Source organism: Sciurus vulgaris (assembly GCF_902686455.1).
Source record: "Sciurus vulgaris genome assembly, chromosome: 1".
Taxonomy (NCBI): Eukaryota; Metazoa; Chordata; class Mammalia; order Rodentia; family Sciuridae; genus Sciurus; species Sciurus vulgaris.
The window spans coordinates 209,700,897-209,727,627 of record NC_136461.1 but is presented as its reverse complement, the minus strand read 5'-3'; the positions used below and the strand labels follow the sequence as shown (position 1 = coordinate 209,727,627).

Sequence of the window (26,731 nt, the reverse complement as noted above, 5' to 3'; positions counted from 1 at the left end):
CTCCAGTGAGAACCCAGAGGGCTGAGCAGAGCAAATCCATTTTGAGGATCTGGGCAGAACATTTTGAAAAGAGTGGCATGGCACAGCGTCAGTCGCCTCCAAGCCATCAGAAGTGGGGACACTGCAGATTCCTCCAGCCTGGCAGTTAGGGGTCCCTGGGATGAGGAGGGTCTATACAGGGACAAGGGCCAAGCCTCAGAACATCCAGCTGGGTGGCGAACCTCAGATTTCCCCGCAGGCCCGAACGTGTGAGCAGAAGTGGAGGAGTGGCCGTGGAGAAGGTAGAGGACGCATCAAAAGGGGTGACAGCTGGGTCCCCGGGTAGCAGGAAGGGCAGGGTGTGCGCCGGACCTGGGGAGTCTGCTGCCCTTGATGACGGGAGCTCTCCCACTGTTTTCCAGTGCTTGCGCCTCCTGGGCCCCCGCCACCGCCCATCCAAGGATATGCCTTCAAGCCTCCACCTCGACCTGACTTTGGGACCTCGGGGAGAACAATCAAACTCCAGGCCAACTTCTTTGAAATGGACATCCCCAAAATTGACATCTATCACTACGAATTGGATATCAAGCCAGAGAAATGCCCAAGGAGAGTTAACAGGTATTCCATTCCATTCTTTATTCGTTTTCTCTGGTTTATGTGGGAGGTTTGTGCAGACATACTCAGTGTTGTTTGGCGGTGCTGGGGATTGAACCCAGGACCTTGTGCGTGCAAGACAAGCACTCGACCAACTGAGCTGTATCCCCAACTCCACACTCAGGGTTTTAAACTAACCAACTCTCATTCTCAGTGCATCCTTCCAACTTTTTTCCTTAAAGTTTGTGTTGCATTTGTTTTTGAGAAATGTTTTAGTGTTGACAATTTTAGTACAGTGAAATATAGACCCTGTAAACGTAGAGCTCTGAGTTTTGAGGAGTGTCTCCACACCACCCTTTCCAGGATTAGTTTTGGAGATTCACCTGTATCGTTTTGTATACTGTAGCTGATTCTTATTGCTAAGAAATACTTTGAAAACAAAATACTTCATTGTGTACTCAAAATTTATTTATTTTTCACTGTTCTTTTAGACGCGTGGGCCGTCTAAACTTTGACCAGTATAAATAGAGCTGCTGAGAACACTTGCTCAAGTCTTTTTCTTTTTGTGCACGTTTTCATTTTTCTTAGATAAATACCTGGGAGAGGAATGGCCAGGTGCAAGGCAGGTATAGGTTTCTCTGCCTGTGAACCTCCCCCAGGACAGTCCAAAGTGATTACATCAGCAATGTGAGAGGGTCTCGCCTGCTGCATGCCCTTGTAAGCTCCTGATGTGGCCAGTCTTCTGGGAGGAGTGCAGTGGCTTCTCCTGGTGGTCTGGGTTTTCTTTTCCCTGATACTGGTGAGCGGAGCACCTTTTCATATGCGAGAATTCTTATGTTCACGTATTAAATATTGATTAAATATTGCTTCTAGTAGGTATCTGTCAAAGTCTTTTTTCTATTTTTATTTGGGTTGTCTTTTTATTCATTTGTAGATTTTAGTAGAGTCTAGATGCAAGTCTGCTGGAAATATTTTTTCCCATCTGAAAGGGAAATCAGCTGACGTCCGTGTATGGGTTTGTGTGAGCTTGCTTCTGTCCTGCTGTCGGCTGTCACTCATCCTCTTATTCCCTGAGGTGTCCTGGAGAGGCATGGCTCAGAGAGACCCAAGACCTTCTGTTCTTCACAGTTGTTTTGCCTGTTCTTGGTCCTTTGCTTTTCCAAACAGACAGAATAATAAATAGAAATAACTGATCAAATTCTACTAGAAGCCCCTTGGAATTTTTAAACTCCGATCACTTTGACTCTAAGACTTGATGTGTTCTTTGCTATTGTGTATAGTATTTAAAAATTTCCTCCAGGAGCAGGGGAGTGACTGCTGATGAGTTTGGAGTTTCTTCGTGGGGGTGGTGAAAATACTTTAAATCTAGATTGCAGTGATGGTCGCAAAACTCAGGAAATACTAAGCCATTGAATTATGCGTGTTTCTTTCTTTTTTTCTTGTACTGGGGATTGAATCCAGGGGCACTGTACCACTGAACCATCCCCAGTGATTTTGATTTTGGGACAGGGTCTCCTTAAGTTGCTGAGGCTGTTCTTGAACTTGCAATTTCCTGCCTCAGCCCCCCGCCAGTTGCTGGGCTTATAGGTGTGCGCCACTGCACCTGCCTGAATTCACTTTTAATGGTGGATTTTATGCTTATGTGAACAGTATCTCAATAGAAATGTCAAAAACTTTTTCATTTTTTTTTAATAAAGATGTTTTGCTTCCTCCCAGTTTGTAATGTGTCTTATTTCCTTCACTTGCCTTCATGCGGGTGGGACACCCAGCGGAGAGTTGAGCACAGTGGTCGAAGTGTGAGCATACTGTGTCATTGTGGTCTGTAGGATGCGGGCCTCTCTGTGGCATCTTCCTCCAGACTCTCAGACTCTTGCCAGGCTGAGGGATTTATTGGCCTAGTTTGCTGAGAATTGTCCTCAGTGGTAAGTTGGATTCACCTTTTCTGCATCTACTGAGATCATCATGCTTTTCTTTTCCTTTTTTTTTTTTCTGTTAAATTAATGCATATTATTTCTGTGTAGTGCTAGATTGAATTTGTTAGTGTTTTGGTGTGAATTTTTATGTCTGTGTCTGAAGGGGCGTTGGTGTATAATTTTCTTGTGGGTTTTGTTCTGTTTTGTTTTGTTTCTTTCAGTGCTGGGGTTGAACCCAGGGCCTCAGGCATGGAAGGCAAGTGCTCTTTCACTGAGCCATGTCGCCAGCCCCCTCGCCATGTGCCGATGCTGGGGTTATGAGGCGTCACTGAGTAAGCTATCAGGTGTTCCCATTATACTGAAAGAACAGAATGAAAGATCATCTGTGTCGCTTTTTCTTAAACGTTTGACTGGATTGATTTATTGTTGAAGCTGTTTGCTCTGAAGTTGTCTTTGTAGGAAATGTTTTTGTCAGTTAATTGCTCTATCAGATGCCAGGCTGTTTTGGCTTTTTTGTGTTTTCATTTTGCGTCAGTTTGGGTGGTTTGCCTTCAGGATTCTTTCCACCCCCTCTGTGTTGTTGAGTCATTGTCAGAAAGCTGTTCGGGGTATTCCCCCAACGTTGCTGACCTGTGGTGAAAGCCCACTTCAGTCCTGATGTTTTGAACTCCTGTCTTTTTCTTTTTCCTCCGTTGGCCTTACTAGGGGTTTACAGTTCATTCGTCTGTTCCCAGAATCAACTTTTTTTTCTCTCTCTCATTTTTCTGCTTTGATCTTTTTTTTTCAGTGCTGGGGATCAAACCCAGGGCTTTGTGCTTGACAGGCAAGCACTCTACCAACTGAGCTATCTCCCCAGCCCTGCTTTGATCTTTATTATTTTATCCCTTCTACTCACTTTAGGTTTAGATTATCAATTTTAAACATTTAAGGTAGTCAGTTTCCCACTTAACTTGGTCTTAGCTGTAACCAGTAAATTTTGATTTTAATTTTCATTAAGTTAAATATTTTCTCATTTTTCTTGTGGTTTTTTGAACCCGTGGGCTTGTGGAAGTGTGCTGTTCCATTTCTAAGTATCTAGGGGATTTTTAAATATCCTGTTGATGTTGATTTATGATTTAATTCCTTTATGGTCAGAGCACATATTCTGGTAAGATCTGAGTCTTTGAAACTCTGGAGGCATTGGTTAATCTTTCTTTTCCTTTCTTAAATATTTTTAGTTGTAGATGAACATAATATCTTTATTTTATTTATTTATATGTGGTGCTGAGGATTGAACCCAGCATTCTACCACTGAGTTGTAACTCCAGCCCCAGTACAGTGTTATTATATGTGAACAATTAAGGAAAGCTGTTCTCTCTAGGGGCTGGGGTTGTGGCTCAGTGGTAGAGTGCTCACCTAGCATGTGTGAGGCCCTGGGTTCGATTGTCAGCATCACATAAAAATAAAATGAAGGTATTATGTCCACCTAAAACTAAAAAATATATTTTAAAAAAAAGAAAAACTTCTCTCCCCACCTTGAGTGCATGGAGTGTTCTTTGTTCCTTTCTGTGGACAGGTATCCTCTTGGGGCTCCGTTTACTCTAGCCCCAGAATGTCCTTCCACCTTCACTGTTTTGCAGGCAGGACTGCCTTCTTGCTGGGGACGGAGCCCAGAGCCTCCTGTATGCTGGCCTGGTGCTCTACCACTGAGCCATGTCCCCGGCCCGCATTTTAAAAAACGCTCCAGTGTTTTTGTTTCATCCTCACTTTGGAAGGATATTTTTGCCTGATGTAGACTTCTTCCCATCCCTGCAGCCCAGGGGCCAAGGATTGAACCCAGGGCCTTGTGCATGCTCTGTGTAAGCAACTTGTCCAGCTCGAGGTATAAAACTGATTGATAGTTTTTCTCCTCACCACTTAAAAGAATCTCTCTTTCTCTCTCTCTCTCTCTTTTTTTTTTTTTTTTTTCTTTCTCTTTTTTATTTTCAGTACTAGGGATCAAGCCCAGGACCTTGCTCATGGTAGGAAAGTGCTCTGACACCGAGCCACATCCTTAGTCCTTATTTTGTCCTTCTGACTCCACTGTTTCTGATGATACGTCAGTCTACATTCGTATCATGGTTCCTGGTGTGTAATTTCTTTTTTCTTTAAATGTTTAAAAGTTTGCTTTTCCAGTGTTTGACTTTGATGTGCTTATGTGCAGTTTTCTTGGTATTCTTCCTTCTCTGCGTTCATTGTTTGGATCTGTGTGACGCTGTCCTTCAAGAGGCAGGGGAAATCGAATCCTCTTCCTGCCTCACTTTCTCCTCCGTGGAGTTGTCAGTCACGTGCATGTTCGCCCATTTGATGCTGGCTCCAGGCCAGTGAAACCAGAGTTCCCTCTCCCTTTTTCATTTGGGATGATTTTTTTATTGCCTTTTCTTCAAGATCACTTTGCCCGCCTTCTGTGGTATTTGATCTGCTATTGTAACCATCTAGTGAACTTTTCATTAGGAATTCTACTTTTTAGGTCTAGAATTTGCATTTGATTCTTTCTCATAGTTCACATTCTCTAATGATAATTCCTCATCCTTTTACTCATTATTTCTGTCTTTTTCTTGATGACCTTGAATATGTTTATCCTAATAGCTTGTTTGTAGTAGTAGCCCTTGTCTGCTGGTTACAAGATGTGTCATCTCAAGGTCTGTTCCTGTTGACAGGCTTTACCTTAGATTATACCTCACCTTTCTGGCTTAGTCACACCCACAGTGAGTTTTTTTAAAGAAATAATTATTTAATTTTTATTTATTGTTTTCTTTATTTCTTTTCGGTGCTGCCTCACACTTGCCAGGCAGGCGCTCCACCGCTGAGACCCAGCAGGCCCTGCACTGTGCGTGTTAGGAGGTGACACGGGTCTGTGAGTCCACTTGCTGTCTGTTCTGATGCACTGACTTAGCAATTCCTGTCTTGTGTGGCTCTGGACGCCACTGCGTGTTGCCTTGGCCAGGCAGAACTCTGGGCTCCTAACCCTGGGTGGTGGTGGGACTGCTTCAGAGCAGGGCACAAGGACAGTGTGGGGCCTGCCCTGAGTGCCTGCCTCCCTCCGTCCGCAGCCCCAGCTGCCTGCTTCTCAGTGCCTCTGTTTGTCGCAGCTGCTTAGGGCAGGAAGTCTGACCTTTACATTGTGGGAGGCAGAGATCTTGGTCTCTTCTGGGCTCTGCAGTGTGTGCTGGTGCCTTGTGGGTAAGCAGTCTTTGCTGCAGTGCTTGCTTGGTTCTGATCACAGCTCGTGTAAGAAGATGGGTGACTGAGAACTCTGTTCCTTTACCTGTGAAACTAGCTAATGGTTTCCTTCAGTGTGCCCGGGACATGTTGACAGCATGAGGTTCGTTAAAGGCACCCTTACTGAAAAGTGTTTCTCTCTGGGTCCAGCACCTCGCACCTGGAATCCCAGCACTGGGTGGCTGAGACAGGAGGATTGCAAGTTTGAGGCCAGCCTCAGCAATTTGAGAGGGTACAACTCAGTGGTAGAGTGCTCTGGGTTCAGAAACTACAGGCACAACTGGTTAAACTCCTTCCTCCCGCCCTCCCTCCCTCTCTCCCTCCCTCCCTCCCTCCCTTCTCTCCCTTTCTTTCCTTTCTTTTCTCCCTCCCTTCCTTCCACTATGAGGATTGAATCCAGGGGCACTCTACCACTGAGCTATACCGCTAGGCCTTGCTTATTTTGAGATGGGGTCTCACTGAGTTGTTGAGGCTGACCTCGAACTTGTGATCTTCCTGACTCCACCTCTCAGGCTGCTGGGATTACAGGTGCCCGCCACCACACCTAAACAGCTTTCTTTACTGAGGGTTTTTCTAGATCTTTTCTTGGCTCACCCTATGTGACTTCTTGGTTTGCTTTTCAGTTTTTTGGGGTGGGGACTTCTGTGACCTAGGATGCAGTCTCAGAACTAGAATGAGGCTAGAAAAGACTGCTTGTTTCCTGCACTTGGCATGGTGGCTGTGGGGTCTTGAGTCTCCATTAGGTGCCCAGAGGCTTCCTTTCTAAAGGCTGGCGTGCCACAGGCTCTGTACCTGGCAGTGGCAGAAAGCAGATGGTGGTCACCCATGGAGACCATGGGTGTCCTGCACCCCTTGTGTGCATCCACGTGCCTGTAGATTCTGAAGTGCCTGCCCTAAGGGATGGGCAGGCTGCACGCATGGCCCAGGCAGCCCTGTGGGGTTTAAGACGACAGTTGTCATCACTGCCAGGCTTCGCTGCAGCCCACCCTTCTCCCCAGCTCCTCTCCAGCTCTGGTTCAGGCCGGGGAAAGGAGCTGGCAGCATAGAGGTGGCATCTGCAGCTTCCCACTTGAGCTGGGGGACTGCCCGCCAGCCACCTGTGGGAGTGCAGATTGAACTAGACATCAGAGGCAGTTGGGTGTGCACAGAAAAATAAAATGTCGTATATCCTGTGGCTGCTGATTCTCCTTTCAAGATTTTCATCTCAAGCTGACATGTATGTACAGGATGAAGGAAGATGATTCTTAATATTGCAATGATCCAAAAAACAAAAACAAAAAAACCACACCACCACCACCATCACCTAAATGTCAGTCAGGAGGGAAAGATTAAATGAATAGCAGTATCCAGCGAACGTAAGGTGGAACTCTGGGCAGCCTTCAACACCAGCCAAGTGGGCCCTCTGGGTAATGCAGTGAACAGTTTGTCAGTACTGTCATGGCACGATGCAGGTGAGAAGGAAAGATCTTTCCTATGGTGAGAAGGAAAGATCTCAAAGTACATAGTAGGAAGACAGCAAGCTTCAAAATCATGTATCGGATACCATCTATATAAAAAATAATAGCCCATTTATTTTTATATACCCTGCGTTTGTAAACCAGGAAGGGTGCTTCTGAGGGGTTTGGTCAGGAGATGTTTCGAGCAGACTCGGCTTTGTCTGGCACTGTGAATGCACAAACTTAAAGCCTGTGTGATTAGGGGTTAATGGAAGAATGACTGAGGTAGTATCTTCTACAATGGTGGCAGAAAGAACAGGAGCTGATGGGGAGCCTGCTAGCTTCTCCCAACTTGGAAACATGTTCCGCTTACTGTGCAGCAGCTCCATGTGGGGATCAGGAGCAGGGACCCAGGAGAGGCCTCGCCTAGGCCCTGTCACGTTGTGTTCCCTGTTCTATGCCTCGATGTCCCCGCGTATGAGGTGGAGATGATGGCATCTGCCGCCTAGCTTCTCATGAGGTGGAGCAGTGGTTCTGCTCCAGGTACTTGGGGAGAGTGACGCTAGCAGGCCTGGGTCACTGTTCTCACTGCTGTAGCCCAGGGCTGCCCTGTTAGATGCTGGGTGCACAGGGGGCCCGGAGAAGGTGGACAGGTGGCCTCTTGGACTTGTCCTTCTGAGTGAGGCCGGACACAGCCTGTGACTGTGTTGGGGGAGGGGTTTCTCTGGGGAGCTGTGCTGGTGCAGTGCAGCCCCTGGCCTTCCAGTGGTCCCCTCGATGTCAAGGAAGATTGGATCCGGGGACTTGGGGGAATAGCATCCCGATTGTCCTCCCAGGTGTCCTGGGGACAGGGCAGGGAGTTAGTGCCTTACAGGTCTGGAGCTTTGGCTGGGAAGAGAGAAAGTCTGTGGACAAACGACCCAGCGGTGGCACACCACTGATAATGTGCGCGATGCCCTGTGTGCTTCACATGGGGCCGTGCGGTGGCAGAAACGGTGAACTCTGTTATCTGTTATTTTACCACCATTTAATTTCATTCATCTACATTTATATTTTGTTTTCATTTTGATGGAACACTGGGGCCTCACACATGCCAAGCAAGCGCAGAGTTATACCCTTGCCACCATCTTAGAAGAAGGAAGAGGGATTTCCTGGAAGGGTTCCAGGGCTGGGTGCTCATGTAGGACAAGATGCTATTCAGGAATGGGCAGCAGGTTAGGTGGCCAGTTTCTGTTGGACTTTACCCAGAACAGTAGTGCCTTCTCTTGCACAAAAGCAGATTGCTGAGGCTTGCGGGTGGCATGTGAGTCTGAGGGCCGACCTCTTGGCAGCACAGGTCTGGACGGTGCAGTGCTGTCTGTAGTCATGGCAGGGGTGTTAAGTGTTCTGCTGGGGCAGCATCTGGCTAGGATGTGCCTGCCCTCTGTGTGCCTGGTGCCTTGCCCAGTGCTGGGCTCTGACTCCTGCCCCAGACCAGCCCCCCAGGATGAGTCCAGCTCAGGAGAGGGAGTGTTAACATGGGGAGGCTCCTCGCGGTTTGGGCTCAAGTACTTTCTTTGAATACTGGGTGCCAGTTGCCCCAGTATTATTTATTGAGAAGTGCCCTGTTCTCTGTTCTACTGCTTCTAGATAAGCAAGTTGGCCCTTGGCATGGTGTGTTTCTGTTGTGTGGTTTGGTCCTGAGCCTCCTCATCTGCCTGGGGGAGGTGAGGGCCAAGGCTTTATGTCAGTACTTCATTAGGCACCTGTGTGGGAGACAGGTAGCTAATGAGGTGAACTGACATGCCCCCAGAAGCCCCTGAGATACCAGGAGATATGTGCCAAGCAAAGACCTCCAGGAGCCGGAGCCTGGAAGGTCGGGGGCTACCGTTCTAAGCCTCTGAACCACAGGCAGTCAAGCCCCCTGGCCATTTGCAGTGTGTTCTGCACATGTGTGCTGGGGGCAAAGGGCGCACAGAGAGGCCTCAAGCCCGCTGCATGCAGAGCAGCAGGACAATATGGTTGTGTTCATCAGGTTTGTGTTGAGGTGACACCAGAGGAACGCACAGTGCTGAGACCTCAGTTGCTGCCTCTGAAGGTGGGCTGGATTTTGGCAGGGCTAGCTGGGACAGGCTGCTCTGGGCTTCAAGTCAACTTCAAGGCTGTCATTCTGGTAGTGACACAGGTCCTGGTGATCCTAGGAGCACCAAAGGCCAAGCCAGTCACACGAGACCCACACTGGACCCAACAGGGATGCTGTGTGTATACTGTGCAAGACCTGCACAGTCATGGCAGAGGCTCCCATGTCCGAGCTACAACTGTGGGGTGAGAATCCATCAGTGCCACTCTTTAGGGGCCTGGGAATTCTGGAGGTTCCAGAAGTACGCATGGTCTGAAGTATGTGGGCTTGCATGATCAATTGAACTAACATTGACCCACTTCAGGTCCTGTGTCGATGGTCACTCACTCTACTAAAGGAAGCTCAGGTCTTAGGAGGCCTGTTAAAAATCAGTGTCAGTGAAGTGCCATATTACAGTGCTCTTTCCTTGATTTCTGTTGACACTGACTTGAATTCTTTGTTTCAGGGAAATAGTGGAACATATGGTCCAGCACTTTAAAACACAGATCTTTGGGGATCGGAAACCCGTGTTTGATGGAAGGAAGAATCTTTACACAGCCATGCCCCTTCCAATTGGGAGAGATAAGGTAAGGGCACAAATTGGGTCAAGTGGGATGCAGTGCGATTCCGATGGACTGGAGGTTAACCCTTCTTACCACATACGACGTTGTTTCACCAGGAGAAAGGCACTGATTGCCTTGTGCTGTGTCCCAGGCTCCATGAAGACCCCCCCATGTGGTGCCGTGTGCGATGACCAGGATTAAATAGAGTGTGCAATTCTGCACGGCATGTGTGCACCCAAACGCGTGTCTCGGACTAGCACCAGGCAAGGCCTGTGGACAAGCGTGCTTGGCTGGGGTGTATCGTGGCATGAGTGTGCCTGGCTGTGTGTCCCTATCACCTAGGCCTGTCCCTTTCACCACCAAGGAAGTGTGCTCACACAGGATTGTGTGCGTCACTGGCAGCAAAATGAAGTGCACATTGTGCTGTAGCCAGCAATGGATGGGAATCAGAAGAGGGCATCTGTCAACCCAGACAGGTTGTGACAGTAAAATGCCACCTTTTCTTGTGACCTTCATCCTTACTGTGGCTTTGTTCTAAAAGTAATAAAATCTCTCCCTGGAAGTTGTCATTTCTGGGCATCAGCTTTTACCAAATGTCCTTTCTCGGGTGACGGTGGGTGCTTGTAAGTAGAGGAGCAGAGACCAGCTCCGAAGGAACCCTTACACGTACTTTAACAAACACAAGAAAAACCAGCCACTTAACAACTGTGGGAAAGTGCCAGCTAATTCCTTCTGGGAATGACACACACCACCAGTCCTTAAGCCCTGGGTCCCTGAGGAAGAGAAGAGTTGGGGTCTGAAATCACTGTTCCTCTACAGAGCTGGAGATACTTGTGCTCTTGCATCTTAATGGTGACCTTAAAGCACGTGAGCTCCTGGGCGGCTCCCAGCCTGTCTGCATCTCTGGCAGGCCCTCTGCTCCCCGGTGCTGTGTGCTGAAGGGGACAGCTTTGCACGATGACTGAAGGCCAGGTGCCGTAACATGACTCTGTCCAAAGGGCTCTGGTCTCATGGTGATCCCCAGAGTCACCAGTGGTACGTGGCATGTCGTTGCCAGCCCAGGGCGGGGCATGACATGTTCCAAGTGGAGCAATGCAGGACTGACTGCACCTGGGCTGAGTGTGAGCTCAGCAGTTCAGGATGCTGTGATGTGAGTCATCGGTCTTATAAAGTTTTGTGTTTAATTTGCATCTGTTTTGTTTATATAAGAAAGGAAAGCATAAGGGGATGATTCAGTTTTGTTTGTACCTATTTATAGTTAGACACCAGGAGGGCATGATGAGAACTTTCTTTAAGAAGGTGTTGGGGAGTCTTGTTGCTCGCATTCAAAACCTATCATTGTGAAAGTCGATCCCAGAGTAGATTTGCCCCTCTGGGTGGCGGGACCCAAGCACAGCCTCTGCTGGCAAGACTGTGTCCCCTCGGCAGCACTAGAGGTCAGGTCGTCCCAGAAGGCCCAGCCAGGAGGGTGGGTCTCCCTGAGATGCGAGTGGCTCTGGGGCTGCACGTGTCCAGCCAGCCCCAGAGGCTGCACCTGATCCCTGCGTCTCCCTCTGCGTAGCAGGTGTGTGAGGCGCTCCATCCCGCTGCCAGGACGTGAGAACGCTTGACAGATGCTTGGTTGCTGTCACTGCTCTGTCATCCTGGCCCAGTGCAGAGCATCACTGGGGGTGCCCAGTGCCTGCAGCGGCCTTCACACACCCAGCTGACACCTCGGGGACTCAGTGCCTCCTGGAGACCCCGGGTGCAGCTTAGTCCGGTGGGCATGGTCTCCTCTCCTAACCACACCTTTCCCACTTTCCCAAGGTTCTGCCACACGGGAGGGACATGGAGGCGGAACCTCCGTGGGAGCTGAGGGCTGCCCTTCCTGTACTCGTGCTGCTGTGTGGCATGGAGCAGAGGCATCATTGGGACTCGTCTTTTGTTTTCTCTTTTTACCACCTGTAGTAAGAATCGCCAGCTGGCCCTTAACCCATGCCTGCCAGAGGTTTAGTGGGGACTGTGGTGGTTCTTGCCCAGGCTTTGAATGGTGGCCAGTCATGTCACTGTTTGAGGTGGCTCTTCCCAGACCTCTCCTTGATCTCCCACTTGGGCCTTCACCTCCCTGCCTTTCTTCCAGCCCCTGAGTGGAAGGAAGGCAGGTATTTGGGTCAAGAGATCCCTGACCCCCCAGGCCTGCACCCACACTTTCCAAAGTAAGAGACAGACTCAGAGACTTGTATGCACCGTGCAGGGGTCCCAGTGTACCTTGCAGACGCACTGGGTGGGACTAGTTTTCATCCCAGGCATTTGAAGGGGCAGTGGTCTGCCTCTCAAGACAGTCGGTTGCTGTGCAGTCACAGAAGCCTTTTAAATAGTAGCTCCCTCGTCACAGTTCAGGATGTGATCTGCAGCTGTGATTCCAGCCCAGCCTGGCTGGTGCAGTGGGCGTGACACCCTCCTTGGGTCCAGGAGGGTCCTGGCCATGCCAGAGCTCTCCTTCTCTCCAGGGCACCTCCAGGGCTTAGTGGCCTGACCGCTGAGCTCGGTTTGAGGAAGTCTGGAAATGTGCAGCTACTACTCTGAGTTTGCTGCCCCCCAGGTGCACACACGACTTCTTTGTGTTCTTCAAAGTGTCATATTCCAGTCCTTTGTTTCTTAGTTGTATAGTGGCACTAAAGCAGGTTTCTCCCCATTACTGTTCCCACACCTAATGATTTTTCTTAACAGGGTGTGGGGTTCAGTGCTGGGTCTGCTGGGGAGGTTGCTTCCCCAGGCCCTGGACTGGTGCTCAGAAGTGGCAGTCATAGTGTCCCTGCAGCACAGACAGCCTCCTGCAATGCCTGCTGCTTATTCCTCATGTACAGAGGGGCCTAATGGAGCCACCTGCTGTGGTCAGACCTTGGGGCCACAGGACCATAGTTCAGTTGGGGCCCTTGGGATGCTGTGTTAATGGGGCACATATCATGCCATGGGGTACAACCAGCAGCCCAGACACAAATCAGGCCTGCTCTCCAGATGCTGCTGGGCCACTCTGCCTGGGAGGGGGTGAGTCTGCCAGTCTCTCCCCTAAATTACCTCAGGTCTGTTGAGAGACTGTGATTGGCAGAGGGTGTCACCAAGCCTGGGGTGGGCATGGCAGCTCTTTGTGTGTGGCCAAAAGGAGGCTGGGCTAGAACACATTTAAGAATGTAAGTACAGCTGGGTACAGTGGCACACGCCAGCGACTCTGCGACTCAAGACCGAGGCAAGAGGATTGCAAGTTCAAGGTCTTCCTCAGCAGCTTAACAAGACTGTTTTCAAATTAAAAAATGAGAAGGGCTGGGGGTAGAGCACCCCTAGGCTCACCCCCCAGGTCCACGAAAATAGATGAAGCCTTAAACAGACCTTGAAAGTGTAGGGTCTCCTCAGTGTTGGTTCCGAGCATCTGATGGGTCCCGCTTTTCCGAGTGTGCCTGGGACTCGTGGAGTGCCGTCGGGTAGGGCTGTGCAGGCTGAGTCCCTGCTGCCAAGGCGCGAGTGCCGTTGGGAGGCCCGCAGGCTGGTTTCCACTCCCACGTGCGCTGTGCTGCCTGTCAGCCTCTGTGGTGGGAACCAGGTCTCTGCCAGGCCAGCGTGGCAGCATGGTCCCACCATGATTCCACCAAAGGGGACATCTCTTCGGCTTTCTGCCCTGTGGCCGGCGAACCTCACTCGGCTTCTCTGGATCTTGAGGCTGTGGCTGTTAACAGGGGAAGACACCTACCACGTTATCAGAGTACATCAGATGACTGACTGCAACTTTTATCCAGAGTAGAAATAAACCCATATACCCACCCCAAGCCCCCAGGCCCCCTGGTGCTCCCTCCCTGGCCAGTGACTTGGGTTGGTCCACCCTTACCCTAGTGCACGTGCCCCCTCTCATGGGGGTTGATTTTGCTTGGTTCAGTTTTGGAATCTGGAGGGAGCCAGGGTACAGTACCCTTGGTGGTTCTTTGTCTTCCCAGCGTGAGAGTTTGAAGGCCATTGGTCTGAAGAGTACCTTTTCACAGCTCTCCTCAACAGAAGGACCTCGGCACTTTACAGTTTGGAGTCTCAGCTGCAGTGGAACTTCAGGCATGGTCAGGTGTGAGGGCACAGCTGGAGGCCCACGCCTGAATCTAAAGCATATGTGGGCCTGGGACTTGGCCTGCAGGGTGGCAGCAGTGCATTTGATCTTTGTCCTCGGGAGGCCCAAGCAAGGAGTGGCAGGTGGGACAGGAAGGCTATGTGGAGGAGGCTGTTGAGCATCCGAGCAGAGTGTGGTTGGTCCGTGAGTGAGTGAATGCCCAGACCAGGATTCAAAGGCCGATCAGGGTTGTGCAGGGTATCTGAGTTGGAGAGGATGATACATGCACATGGGGCAACAGGTATGGGTGTGAGGTGGGCACTGGGCTGTGTCCATGCATCTGGGTCGTGTGGCCCAAGGAGGCCAGCTCCAGGCCTGCACTGAGGTCCTCGTAGCCCAGACATCACGTGCAACCCAGCCTGGTCCCCATCCCATCCCTGCCCTTGCACATTGCTGTGGCCTTGGCCTGTTCGTTAAGTCTGAGTGTTATTAAAAAATGGTGAGCCAAGTCTCCCTTGCTGGGATTTCTGGGCATTTAAGGATAAAATGTAAATAGTCAGTGACCCGTCAGATAACTGATCCAGAAATGCCGGGAAGTGCCTCAGCGGAGGGAAGCCACGTAGTCATCCCTTGAAGGGTCTGTGTGCGCCACAGTCAGGACACGCCGATGGCCTGGTGGCAGTCTGGCTGTGGGTTCTAAGTGGTGGGGCCAAGTGAGCAGGTGAAGGCAGGTCTCCTCTTGTGGAGCAGGGCGGTGCCTGAGGTGTGATCTGGAGGCCCTGAGGGTAGAGTGGTTGCTGCTTGCTAAGCAGCAGCCCACGTGCATGCTGTGACCGTTGTTCTTCCTGTGGGCATGGCCACACAGCTATGTGGACAGGCTTTCACTGAACGTTGACACAGCTGGAAATTCAGTGTCCTGATCACATCTGACGTGCTCAGTGGTCACATGTGGCCAGAGGATAGGTAGGTAAATGGCTCATGGCTGTCTGTGAGCTGCCAGCTGCCCTGAGTGGCTTCTCAGGAGGGAGTGACTCTGTTTCTGGCCCTTCGCAGGTGGAGCTGGAGGTCACGCTGCCTGGAGAAGGCAAGGACCGGATTTTCAAGGTGTCCATCAAGTGGGTGTCCTGCGTGAGCCTGCAGGCCCTACATGACGCACTCTCGGGGCGTCTGCCCAGTGTCCCTTTTGAGACGATCCAGGCCCTGGATGTGGTCATGAGGCATTTGCCGTCCATGAGGTAAGGGTGCCAGCGGGGACCAAGGGCTAGAAGCGTCTGCTGCGCACCTCAGGTGTGCTGGGAGTGCGCAGTGTCCTGAGGCTCGTTTGGGCATATTCTGTGAAGGCAGCAGGCAGTGCTGATGCGAAAAGCGTCCTGCATGAAAAGGAGTCACCAGCATTTTCAGCCAAGCACAAAAAGGTCATCTGTGACCCCTCATGGTGGATTGTCACAGAGTCCCCTGGGGGAGCATTCAGTGTTCCCTGTTCTTGTCCCTGGAACTTGAAATTGAAGAGTACTCACAGTATGTTACTTGACTCAGGTCTATCCCAGAGAAGCCTTCTCCACAGCTTCTTGTTGACTCTGGGTAACATCGTAGAAGGCCTCAGACTTACTTTTTCTTTTTTTCGTCTGGGGATTGAATGCAGGGCACTCTATCAGTGAGCCATATCCTCTGGCCTTTTTATTGAAATAGGGCCTCACTAAATTGTCTTGGCTGGCCTCAAACTTGTGATCATCCTGCCTCAGCCTCCCAAGTCACTGAGATTACAGACATGTACTACCACGCCCAACTCAAGCCCTCAGACTTCTTGTTTCATTCTTTGGGATTCGTTTTTAACCACAAAAAGGTAAAAGAGGAGCACTTACCATTGCTCGGAATGAGAGCAGGTGAACATTTCAGTGACTCCTCATTTGCAGAGAGTTGTACTAACTTCCTGGGACAACTTAGAGGAGCCAGACCAGCTCTTCACATCCAGATCTGCGTCTTCACATCAGTAGCCCCACACATTTGGCACACAGTAGGACCTTGGGAGCTATATGCAGGCCCTGTGAAAAGCAGAGACCTGACCTGAAACAGCTCCACTTTGAGTACCTCCTGGGCGGAGCACACTCCGAACCAAGGCGAGAGTGGAGGCTCCTTCATCATGTCTGGAGAGATGGGCTTTGAAGTCATGCCTTAGCTGCAGAGTGGGCTCTGGAGGCGACCACACCCAGGACCAGCTGTCACTCTTGATGGGCCTTGGCATATAATCTGCCACTGGACTGATAACACTTTTCTCAGCATCCTGCTTGGAACTGTGGATGGGTGCAAGGTGGAAGGGCGCAGAAACATCCAGAAGGAGGGTTGCCAAAATGTCAACTGTATTTTTAATCGAGTGGCAGGAATTACTGTCATGATTTTGTTTCTGAATTCCTTTGGATGGTTTACATTATTTTTATAGCAGGAGTAAATGGCCTTTTTCATTTGGGGAAAGTAATAGGAATAGTGGCAGAATTAACACATCTCCGGTGGAAAATGAAAAGGACCCACCTCTATGATCTTAAGAGTGATCCGTATGTGACGGTGTTTGCTAAACTGTTCATCCTCTTTCAGGGTCAGGTGTGGTGGCACACGCCAGGCAGCCCATAGGTGAGGTTGCCCTAGAGAATGTTTCCAGGTGACCCTGGTTTAGGCCAGCACTCCAGGCAGGAGGTGTGTGGATCTTCCTGTGCTGACCTTACTATCCCCTGCGTATAAACTCAAGCTCCAAGGGCAGTGAGCTCAGTGCCACCTGCTGTCTCTAGGTGCCCGATGCATGGGAGGCACTCGTTGAACAGCTGAGCAGAACAGGGAATAAAGCTGGGTCGTGCATCTCAGTGACATCCACAGTAGCCATACAGCTCAAAGCCACATCGCCCCATGACCTGGAGCTGGCCAGTCCAGCTGCCTCGGCCTGGTAGTTGTTGGCACTTCTAAACCACTCATGTCTACCTGCATGCCCCATGTACCTGACACAGCCCTGTTCTAGAAGTGACTTGCATGACTGCTGCTCTGTGATAAACAGTAAGCAGAAGTGGGCAGAAGACAGGACTGGAAATCCAGGCAAAGCCAGGCCTCTCCTGTGCCTGGAGGCTCTGAGCCACAGCCAGAGCTTTTCCCCAAGGTGCCTTTGTCTTTGAAGAGACTCACAAAGGGAACACCCTCTGAGAACCAGTCACGCATCCCTGAGCTGAGACCACCGTGGGTCTCTGGCCCAGCTGACACCAGCACTGGGGAGAAAAGTCCCCTGGGTCTCCATCCTGTGTAATATGTTGAACATCTCATGCTGCCCCTGCCGCAGTGCCACGGGTCCCCAGGGCTGTTGCCTGCAGAGTGTCCCTCAGTCAGCTGTGAACACAGGCTGGAGGGCAGCATAGTAAAAGCAAGCTGACAAAGGAAAAACAATGTCAGAGTGTGTTTGCCTGGCTGACTGGTGTGGAAGAAGGGCAGACACGGAGTCAGCCTGCCCCTTCCTGGCTGTGCTGTGACCAGGCGAGGCCCCTCTTGGTTACAGGTACACCCCCGTGGGTCGCTCCTTTTTCACTGCCTCCGAGGGCTGCTCCAATCCTCTTGGTGGAGGCCGAGAAGTGTGGTTTGGCTTCCATCAGTCGGTCCGACCTTCTCTTTGGAAAATGATGCTGAATATAGACGGTAAGCAAAGCCCTGGGCCTTTACTGTGGGTGGATTGGGGACCACGTGGAAGAGCCATGACCTTGGAAGGACTTTGCTGGCGGGCTCCAAAAACAGCCTGTGGCACCTGTGCGGTCTGCGGTCAGGAGTGGTTCTCAGAGGCCCAAGGAACTGCCTCTACCATGGCCCTTGGTGCTGCTGAGGTTGCCAGGTGCAGGTTTGGCACTGCATGCCGGACTTCCCACCCTGGTGCCTCAGGCTCACAAGTTGCTGCAAGGCCTGAGAACAGTCAGGGGCCAGCCATGTCTGGCCTCCCTTGGCAGGTCTCATGTGCCGGTTTGGGCATGGCTGCCCTTCCCTGAGGACAGGAATTCTCAACTGAGAGTTAGTATATTGTGAAAAGCTCTAGAAAGGCCTGAGATGCTGTTCTGCTCAGAAGCACATTCATTGAACAACTTCTCAGTACTGTTTGTCAGAAGGTACCAGAAAATCCCAGGCTGTCATGATTATTAGGCTTTATGTTTTAAGAACCAATTTTATCAGCAGTGACTCCACCTAGGCTCAGCCAACCCCTTATTGTTGAACCCCTTGAGCTTGGTTCTGCCCCTCTTAGGTGGTGGAGGGCTGGCCTGCGAAGCCTCTGGTTGCCAGGGCCCACCTGCAGGGGCGCAGACAAGCCTTCGCCTTTCCTTTCCCGCCCACAGTATCGGCGACAGCATTTTACAAGGCGCAGCCAGTGATCGAGTTCGTTTGTGAAGTTTTGGATTTTAAAAGTATTGAAGAACAACAAAAACCTCTGACAGATTCCCAAAGGGTAAAGTTTACCAAAGAAATTAAAGGTAATGAGCGCCCCCACCACTACCAGGTTACAGGGCTGGGCAGCCCCTCCTGGGCCTCCCAGGCCTCTGAGTTCTTGTTCTTTGCACGTGGAGGGAGGTGGAGGTGGCAGGAGAAGGTAGCAGAGATGGTTGAAACCCATTCATTCCCCAAAGTCAGAGTGGCCATTCCTAGTTCAGTGCCTCTCCCTGTGGGTTGGGTCAGTAGTGTCCAAGTTGCAGATGTGAGGACTAGAAACAGCCTCGGAGTGGCAGTGTGGTGACACCGGCTTGTCCTCAGAAGACTGCAGGATGCTTGCTCATCCGTGGCCTTCTGACCCCTCACGTTGTAGTGTCTGCTCAGCCTGGTGTCTGCTCACTCTAGAAGACGTGGTCCAGGATTCACCTCTGCCGGTCGGTAGCAGCGTTGGCTGCACCTGCCAGCAGAGGGCCATCGGCGCTGATGATCCCAAGGGGAGCACAGGTGCCTGCACTCCACGTGTCGTGCGTGTGCTCCCAGGCTGGGGGTGCTTTGTCTTACAGCTTTGACAAAGACCTCAGATTTTGGCCACATTTCCCTGTAGGGAAGTGGACTCCACCTCAGTGTCCTGTGGTGGCCTGTGACACCCTCCCTGGGAGCCCTGCAGCAGATTTGGAACCCGCACGGCTGGCTCTGTAGGCACAGTGGCTCCTAAAGTGGAACTCGGCCTGCAGATGCTGGATGCTGACTGCCGTGCTGTGTCCCCCAGGTCTAAAGGTGGAGATAACGCACTGCGGGCAGATGAAGAGGAAGTACCGTGTCTGCAACGTGACCAGGCGGCCTGCCAGTCACCAAACGTAAGATGGCTGTCCCTTCAAACTCTGGCCCCTCCTGGGCAGGGTCATTCGTTCCGCTTTTACATGACAATACCCTACCTTATGTGACTGAGTAGATCCCAAACTTATCTGATAAAATAAACCCAAATACTGAAGTTCCACCTGTGTGGGGTAGTGGGCGACGGGCTTCTTATCATCTTTCCTGCTTTCACAGCAAAAGGTCATTGTTTTAGTACTGTGAGTGGTGCTGGGAAGAGTTGGCAGCTGTGGACATGGTCCTGACCCCCAGGGCCGTCAGGCCTAGACTGGCCCCATCTAACTGCCTGGTGTGTCTATCTTCTGCTGTCTTGTCACTTTGACTTCATACTTCAGTGTCCACATCCATGCTGTCCATCACTGGCTACAAGAATGCAGAGCTGTTGCAGGCTGAATGTGGGCTCGTTTGGTGGGGGTCGAGGGGAGTGATAGGTTTGGACCCTGTGGCCTATTTGGGGTCTGCTGATCCCAGTCTTACCTTATAGTCCTGTATGGGAAATTCCTGACCTCTTGCACAGCACTGGGGGTTCTGAGCTGCCCAGGCCCTTGTGGTGTAGTAGGTCAGCCGGGTCTGGCCTGATGCCTTCTCCCTCTGGGCAGAGGCTGCAGCCTGGGCGGACTGGATGGAGCAGAGGAGTCTGCACGGAAAGGCCGAGCTGTGTGGCCTTGTCTTCAGATGGGGCCACCCTCCCCAAATGTGTGGGACATCAGCTGACTCTCCCACCCTGCTCCCTAGCACCCCTCAGCATGCACAGGGCAGTGAATAGCGGGCTTGCTCTGTCCTCGTCCTGTCCTGGGAGGCCTCAGTTCCTCGTGGGCATGTGGGGCCTAGACATAGGAGTGATTTTCAGAGTCACATGGTCTTTTGAGAAGCACAAAGAGGCCTTGGTTTCTGAGCTTGTCTTCATTTATCCCGAATTCTTTCTTTACTGTGGACATAAGGTGAACTCGTGACCATCACTTCTATGTAGTGGAGGGCATTCTTTATTTTCCACAGGTGGAAAGACAGTGAGAATGGTGGGCTCGGGAATAGTTCAGGTCAACCAGGGTACAGGGCCTGTCTTCCACTCCCAGAGATCCTTGGACATTTGCTTTCCTCAGATCACCCAGCAAAGCAAGCACAAAACACAGCTCTGGGTGGGCACGTGCAGGCTCCAGCGCCTGCTCCAAGCATCTCAGGAGGTTCTTGTCTGAGCCACCTCTTTGCCCTCAGGTTCCCACTGCAGCAGGAGAGTGGGCAGACGGTGGAATGCACAGTAGCCCAGTACTTCAAGGACAGGCACAAGCTGGTTCTGCGCTACCCCCACCTCCCATGTTTACAAGTCGGACAGGAACAGAAACACACCTACCTTCCCTTGGAGGCAAGTGGCTTGGAGAAGAAAATGGGTGGGCCAGGCCTGGCAGCCTCAAGAACACCAAGGTCCCAACCTGGTCATCACCTGGTGCTACAGCACCTTGGGCAAGTTGGTGGATACTGCTGAGCCTTGGTTTCCCCTTATTAGAATGGGACCAGCAGCTCTGGTGGGATTGGTGTGCGGTCTGAATGAGGTCTGGGGCCTGTGCCCAGCAGGACAGTCAGTGCTTGGTGTTTGTGCTGGGTGTTCACTTCCCGTCTAGCCATAAGGCCACTTGAAAACTGCCTTCCTTGGTAAAAGATCCACACGGCAGCAAGCCATGTTAACTCATCCTTGCATGTCAGTCTTGGGGTTGCTCGGGGCCTTGGCTTCTCCAGGTCCCAGACCTTTTCTTGGGCAGCCAGTTTCACATGCACACCTTTTACGTTGATACCACTGATGTTTGGAGAGAGCCCCAGAACTCTTCAAGTGGAGCCGGGCCCTACATGCCTTACGTGCCTGGCAGGCTGAAGTCAATACCATGGCCCGCACATTTGTGTCATGCTGGGTTTCCTTAGAGCGGATTCTGCTATGAACCAGAAGGGATTCACAGTGCAGCACTATTGTTCCTGTGCTGGTGCTTGGGCTCCACCACTGAGACTCCCATTTGCTTCCTGGCTGCACATGGCACAGTTGTTGACCCCTTTCCATATTTTCTTTGTAGGTCTGTAACATAGTAGCAGGACAGAGATGTATAAAAAAATTAACAGACAATCAGACCTCAACCATGATCAGAGCGACTGCCAGGTCGGCACCCGATAGGCAAGAAGAGATCAGCAAATTGGTGAGCATGTGTCCTGGGGGTTGGTCCTGGCGTGGGACACCAAGGCTAGGAGACCTCCTGTGCTCTAGATAGACTTGGCTGCTAGAAGGAACAGAGGCCCTTCGTGACTCTAGGCTTTCTCTTTTCTCCCTTTTCAAGATGCGAAGTGCAAGTTTCAATACAGACCCGTACGTTCGTGAATTTGGAATCATGGTGAAAGACGAAATGACAGACGTGACTGGGCGGGTCCTGCAGCCGCCCTCCATCCTCTATGGGGGCAGGGTAGGTGCGGAGTGGAGAGGGTGCATGAGTGCCTGGCACTGTGGGCAGCAGTCTCCGAGCCTCCTTTGATTGCCCCATAAGGAGTAAAGACCTGAGAAGACCTGACTTTCCTGGTGCCTTGTGAAAGATTGCAGATAATCCATAATGCTTTCAAAATCTCATTTTTATCCCATCAGAATTTTGAAACTGTCATTCTTCACATGATCTGTGCTCTCCCAGTACTGAGCTCCTCTCTAGAGGCTTCTTCTGTGCGCCTGTTGTTTAGTTTTAGATTCTTGGGTATTTGGTAGCAAGCATGGCACTTAGGTTTTTTGTTTTATTTATTTATTTTCCTAGTACTAGGGATTGAAGCCTGGGCCTTTTATATGCCAGGCAGGTGTTCTACTACTGACGACACCTGCAGCCCTTTTCTTTTTAACTTTATTTTGAGACAGGCTCAAAGTTGCCCAGGTTGGCCTTGAACTTGTGGTCCCCTTGCCTTAGCCTTTCAAGTTGCAAGGCTTACAGGCCTGGCCACCATGCCCAGCAGCACTTGGATTTTGCCAGTTTTACCTGATTTTGTCACTTGTGACCCAAGGTGTCCTGCCCACTGAGCCTAGTAGGCCTCATGAGAAGAGTATCCTCATTTCCGCTGGGATGCAGAATATGGAGCATTCTGTGGGCAGGTCCTGGGTGATGGCCCTGGGGGCCATGCCTGGGCCTTTGGGCCTGAGCATCCGAGGTACCATCTCCCTGGCAGCCAATCCTGGGGGAGGACTCTACCTGTCTTTGTTTCCTTTTTACCTACCACAACTTTAAACTTCAGTCTTGAAGACCCGTAACAGGGTTTTGTTTTGCCGCTGCCGCTGCTTTTTTTCTTTTTTCTTTTTTGCAATGTTAGGGTGCGAATGCAGTTACCCTCCCAGGAAAAACATGTCATCTTTCTCTTTTGTAAAACCACCCAGGGATTATTATATTTTTTTCATGCTTTTTTGTTTAAATAGTAGCATATCAAGCACACTGTACCCTGCCTGTTATCACTATCCTGTTTACCTTCAGAACTCACAGAGGTCTCACAGGTCATCCGTGCTGTCTGATTCTTGGGAGTCTTATTCTTGGTGACTGTTGTGTGGTATTCCACTGCTGACCATGGGCTGCAGCTTGCTCCCCGTCCTGGAGGGACTTCTGAACAGGCCTCCTGCTGTGAGCCTGGACACTGTACATAGCACCTGGCCCCTCCCCAGCCCAGGAGGAGAGGGAGGTCCCAGTGGCTCCGGAGCGATCCCAGGGCCAGGCGGTGGAATGAAGACTTCTTCAAGCCCAATGTTCCACACTGCTCCATGCTCCCATCCACTTCATGGTGGTGTTCTGTCTTTTAGTGAAGATGGACGTCCTAGAAAGCAAAATAGCTCTTGTAACCAGCCTGCAAAAATCTTAGAACCGACTGGATGAGAGGAGCTCGTGATGTTTCTAAATGAGCATGCTTCTTCAGATCTCTGAAGCTTTCTAACTGGAGGACACTTTCTTGATCACCTCCCTCACTTGTTGTGCACTGTTAGCACAGGAAGTTAGGTGCCCTTCGTAAACAGGGCATGTAGCAGAGACTCCCAGCCAGGGGCTATTTCACCCCATGGGGACATCTGGCAGTTTCTGGAATCATGGTTGCAGCTCAGGGCTAGAGGAACTGCTGGCTCCCACTGAGCAGAGACCAACATTCCACAGTGCACAGGAAGCTGCAGCACAGAGAGCCACCCAGCCCCAAGTCTCAGTTGAGGTTGAGCCATGTGGATCGTTCTAACCATCACCTCTTGTGGGGGTGGGGGTGGGGGTGGCTCTTGTATAGAAAATCTTGAGAGGAACCCATGTGACAGCAGTCCAGGCACAGCTGTCCTGACATGGTGCCCACAGGCCTGGGATGATAGTCCCCTCCTACACATGGCCCTTCCTGGAGGATCACATGGAGGCAGTTCAGAGATTCCTTAGGTGGTGGTATCAGGGCTGGTCGTTTTTTGGTGGAAAGATGGCAAGATTTACACAGATGCATGGCTTCGTGTTTCTCTTTGTAAGTGGGAGTAGCTTCCATTTCAGGCACAACTGTAAGCAGTGGCAAAGTAGAAGCAGCTATGGGCTCAGTCCTTGAGTGCCCGTGCACTGGCCACAGGGCTGGGGAGAAGGACTTAGACCTCCTTGCCTTTTCTGGCAGCTTCATTGATAGCAGAGGAGGTAACATAAAGGCAGCATTTATACAGCAGGAAGCCTTGCTGTACCCTCACATGACACTTGTGTCCCACCAGGCTCCCTATGAGTCTGAGTGGAGTTTTTGGCCTTCCTGGTCTCCCAGCCTAACTTCCACGCACCCCCTCCATCTGTCCTCTGCTCAGCACCTATCCATCTCCTCTTCATCCAGCTCCCCCGCAAGCCTCCACCATCCCCTGCCCACCCGTTCTGCAAATGTGTGCAGATTGTCTATGACACTGGTCCTGTGAGAGACAGGAGACCACTCACAGGTTAAGTTTTTGTTCTCAGATCATTTTGGTGAGAGGTCCAACACAGTCCAAGGTCAGAGGAATGTGTTCACCATTGTTTCTTCCTATACTCTTCTCGACACTTGCAGAACAAAGCGATTGCCACCCCTGTCCAGGGTGTCTGGGACATGAGGAACAAGCAGTTCCACACGGGCATCGAGATCAAGGTGTGGGCCATTGCCTGCTTCGCACCCCAGCGCCAGTGCACAGAAGTTCATCTTAAGTAAGCTGCTTGAAAACCAGATGTGCCTGGCAGTGGTTCTGCTGGGTATGGGGATGTGAGGAGCTGAATGGCTACTTGGAAGACTGGCTCTGTTCATGTTCCAGAGCATCTGCTGGGATCCTGATGTCTGGGTTGTCAGCCTTTCCCTATCAGAGAGTGCTTTCTGGGGCAGCCAGACCAGGAGCTCTGGCCCGCTTGGTGTGCATCTTGCCCACAGGACCACTGTGAGCATGGGCGCGAGCATGAGCAGGTAGCACAGATTACAAACAAGGGTACCTGGGAAATGGATCTGTAAGTGCAGACAGAGCCGGTTGCGTGGCACACCCTGTGACCCCAGCAGTGCGGAAGAGGCAGGCAGGAGCACTGCAGGTTCCCGGCCAGTCTCGGCAACTTAGCGAGACCCTGCCTCAAAATAAGACGGATTTAAAACGGGGCTGGCGTGTGGCTCAGGACCATGCCTGTTGTAGTGGTGGTACCCATAAGTCCCAGCTGCTGAGGAGGCAGCCCAGGAGATCAATATCAGCTTGGGCAACCTAGCAAGCACCTGTGTCAAATAAGTCACTAAGTCAGTAAATAAATGTAGAAACAAATGAAATTGAATTCATGAACTAAATTAAAAAAAAAAAAAAGTTTGATATTTCTGTAAATTGAGAGAACAGAGACAGTGGCGGATGGTAAAACAAGGTGGCAAGCCTTGGGAGCATCTCCTGCTCAAGGAGAACCATCTAAACAAGGAGGGAGAGTGGCATTTGTGACCCTGCATGGTGCACAGGACCACTCAGCAGAGGGGTGCTGGTAGGGACCTGTCCTGACCTGGTATCGGGACAGTTTCATAGCTCGTGCTTTTGCGCTGGAGTTCAAAAGGTAGATGAAATGTTTGCTTCCCCCTGTCTGTGGGGCAGTAGTGGAGCTGCAGAGCCCATGAGTATAGCTGATAACTTGACCAGCCCAGCCAGGGGCCTTCTGAAAAGCAGTGGCGCTCAGCGTAGCCACCCAGGGGTGAGAGGCCATCATCCCCTGAAGGCTGCACTGCTGGGAGGATGGGCTGGAATCAGAGAGAAGGCTCTGGAGGCGGGAGAGCCTGGACGTCAGGCAGCTCTCCAGCCTGTCACTGATTCCGTTCTGTCCTCTGGCGTTCGCTTGGAGCTCCATGGTGCTGAGGCACACATGGGCACATGTAGATAAAAATGCAGAGGCAAGACGTGGGGAAGTGGGTGCGGACCAGCTGTGCTGGAGCAGTGTCCTCTGCCTGATTGTAGAAGTCGACACAGGATTCCTCCTAAGCTCAACATAGAAGCAGTGGATTCCTCTCCTCCCCCGCTGAGCTTCCACACCAGTCGCCCTGGCTGCGGGTGGTCCTCTGCCTTGGGTTGATTTCCTTCCTATTATAGTTGTGTCACAAGTCCAGGCTGTTCCCCCAGGAGCCAGGATGACAGTGCGCGGGTTGAACGCACCTGGCGTTCTTGTGGGGAGACCAAGTTCTCACCTGACGCAGGGACAGCCCTGGCCCGCAGGGGATCCGCAACCGCTTGGCATGGTGCTTTGAAAGGACGACACCTCTGCACCTTGGGAGCCTCAACCAGGGAGACAGCTTGAGCACAGGTGGAAGTCTGCTGTTTGATGCTGGCCTGGCCACTGTAGTACCTTTCTAGTAGCCTGGATGTTTATATATTCATCTTTTTCATAGGTTGATGTTTTGGTAGACGCTGCTTCGAATTCTGGCATTGTCTAGAACTTTAAGAAACTTAATTCTGACCATGAATGTACTTCGGCTTCATGAACCTTTTGCTCTTTATTTAGGACCTGTGGTTGATATAACTTCTTTGCCACTAGCTGTGCATTTTAACAAAGTGGACCTTCTTCCTCAGGTCCTTCACAGAGCAACTCAGAAAGATCTCAAGAGATGCTGGAATGCCTATCCAGGGCCAGCCGTGCTTCTGCAAGTATGCCCAAGGAGCGGACAGTGTGGAGCCCATGTTCCGGCACCTGAAGAATACCTACGCTGGTCTGCAGCTGGTGGTGGTCATTCTGCCTGGCAAGACCCCTGTGTATGGTGAGTGTCTGGTGACTGCTGGCTTCAGGGGCCATGGTGGCCTTTGTAGGAGTTATTGGTAGCCTGGGCACCCTCATGTTCTGCCACACTGGAGCATTTACTTCAGGTCCGTCCATGAGTCTGAAGAGGAAGAGGTAGCTCCTGGTCACTGCACTCCAGTGTCCAAGGTCAGCCTCATTGCTTCATCCGAGGTCACAGTACTGAGGAGCCAGCACCCCGGACAGCCTAGAATTTAGCCAGAGAGTAGGTGTGTGCACCATGCCACATGAACGCTGGCAGAGGAGCGGAAACAGGGTTCCTTAGCTCGGCAG

General features: G+C 51.3%; 1 protein-coding gene across 1 annotated transcript in view; it reads left to right on the top strand.

The window, feature by feature from the left end:
• Window positions 1-26,731, top strand: part of AGO2 (argonaute RISC catalytic component 2) — an 87,704-nt gene that overhangs the window by 45,860 nt on the left and 15,113 nt on the right. Inside the window, exons 2-12 of the mRNA XM_079106861.1 lie at window positions 402-597; window positions 9,727-9,847; window positions 14,943-15,124; window positions 17,419-17,555; window positions 18,239-18,373; window positions 19,099-19,186; window positions 20,415-20,562; window positions 21,260-21,379; window positions 21,518-21,640; window positions 24,234-24,367; window positions 26,236-26,420. Coding sequence (XP_078962987.1) covers window positions 402-597; window positions 9,727-9,847; window positions 14,943-15,124; window positions 17,419-17,555; window positions 18,239-18,373; window positions 19,099-19,186; window positions 20,415-20,562; window positions 21,260-21,379; window positions 21,518-21,640; window positions 24,234-24,367; window positions 26,236-26,420 — 1,569 coding nt within the window. The remainder of the gene's footprint in view (window positions 1-401; window positions 598-9,726; window positions 9,848-14,942; window positions 15,125-17,418; window positions 17,556-18,238; window positions 18,374-19,098; window positions 19,187-20,414; window positions 20,563-21,259; window positions 21,380-21,517; window positions 21,641-24,233; window positions 24,368-26,235; window positions 26,421-26,731) is intronic.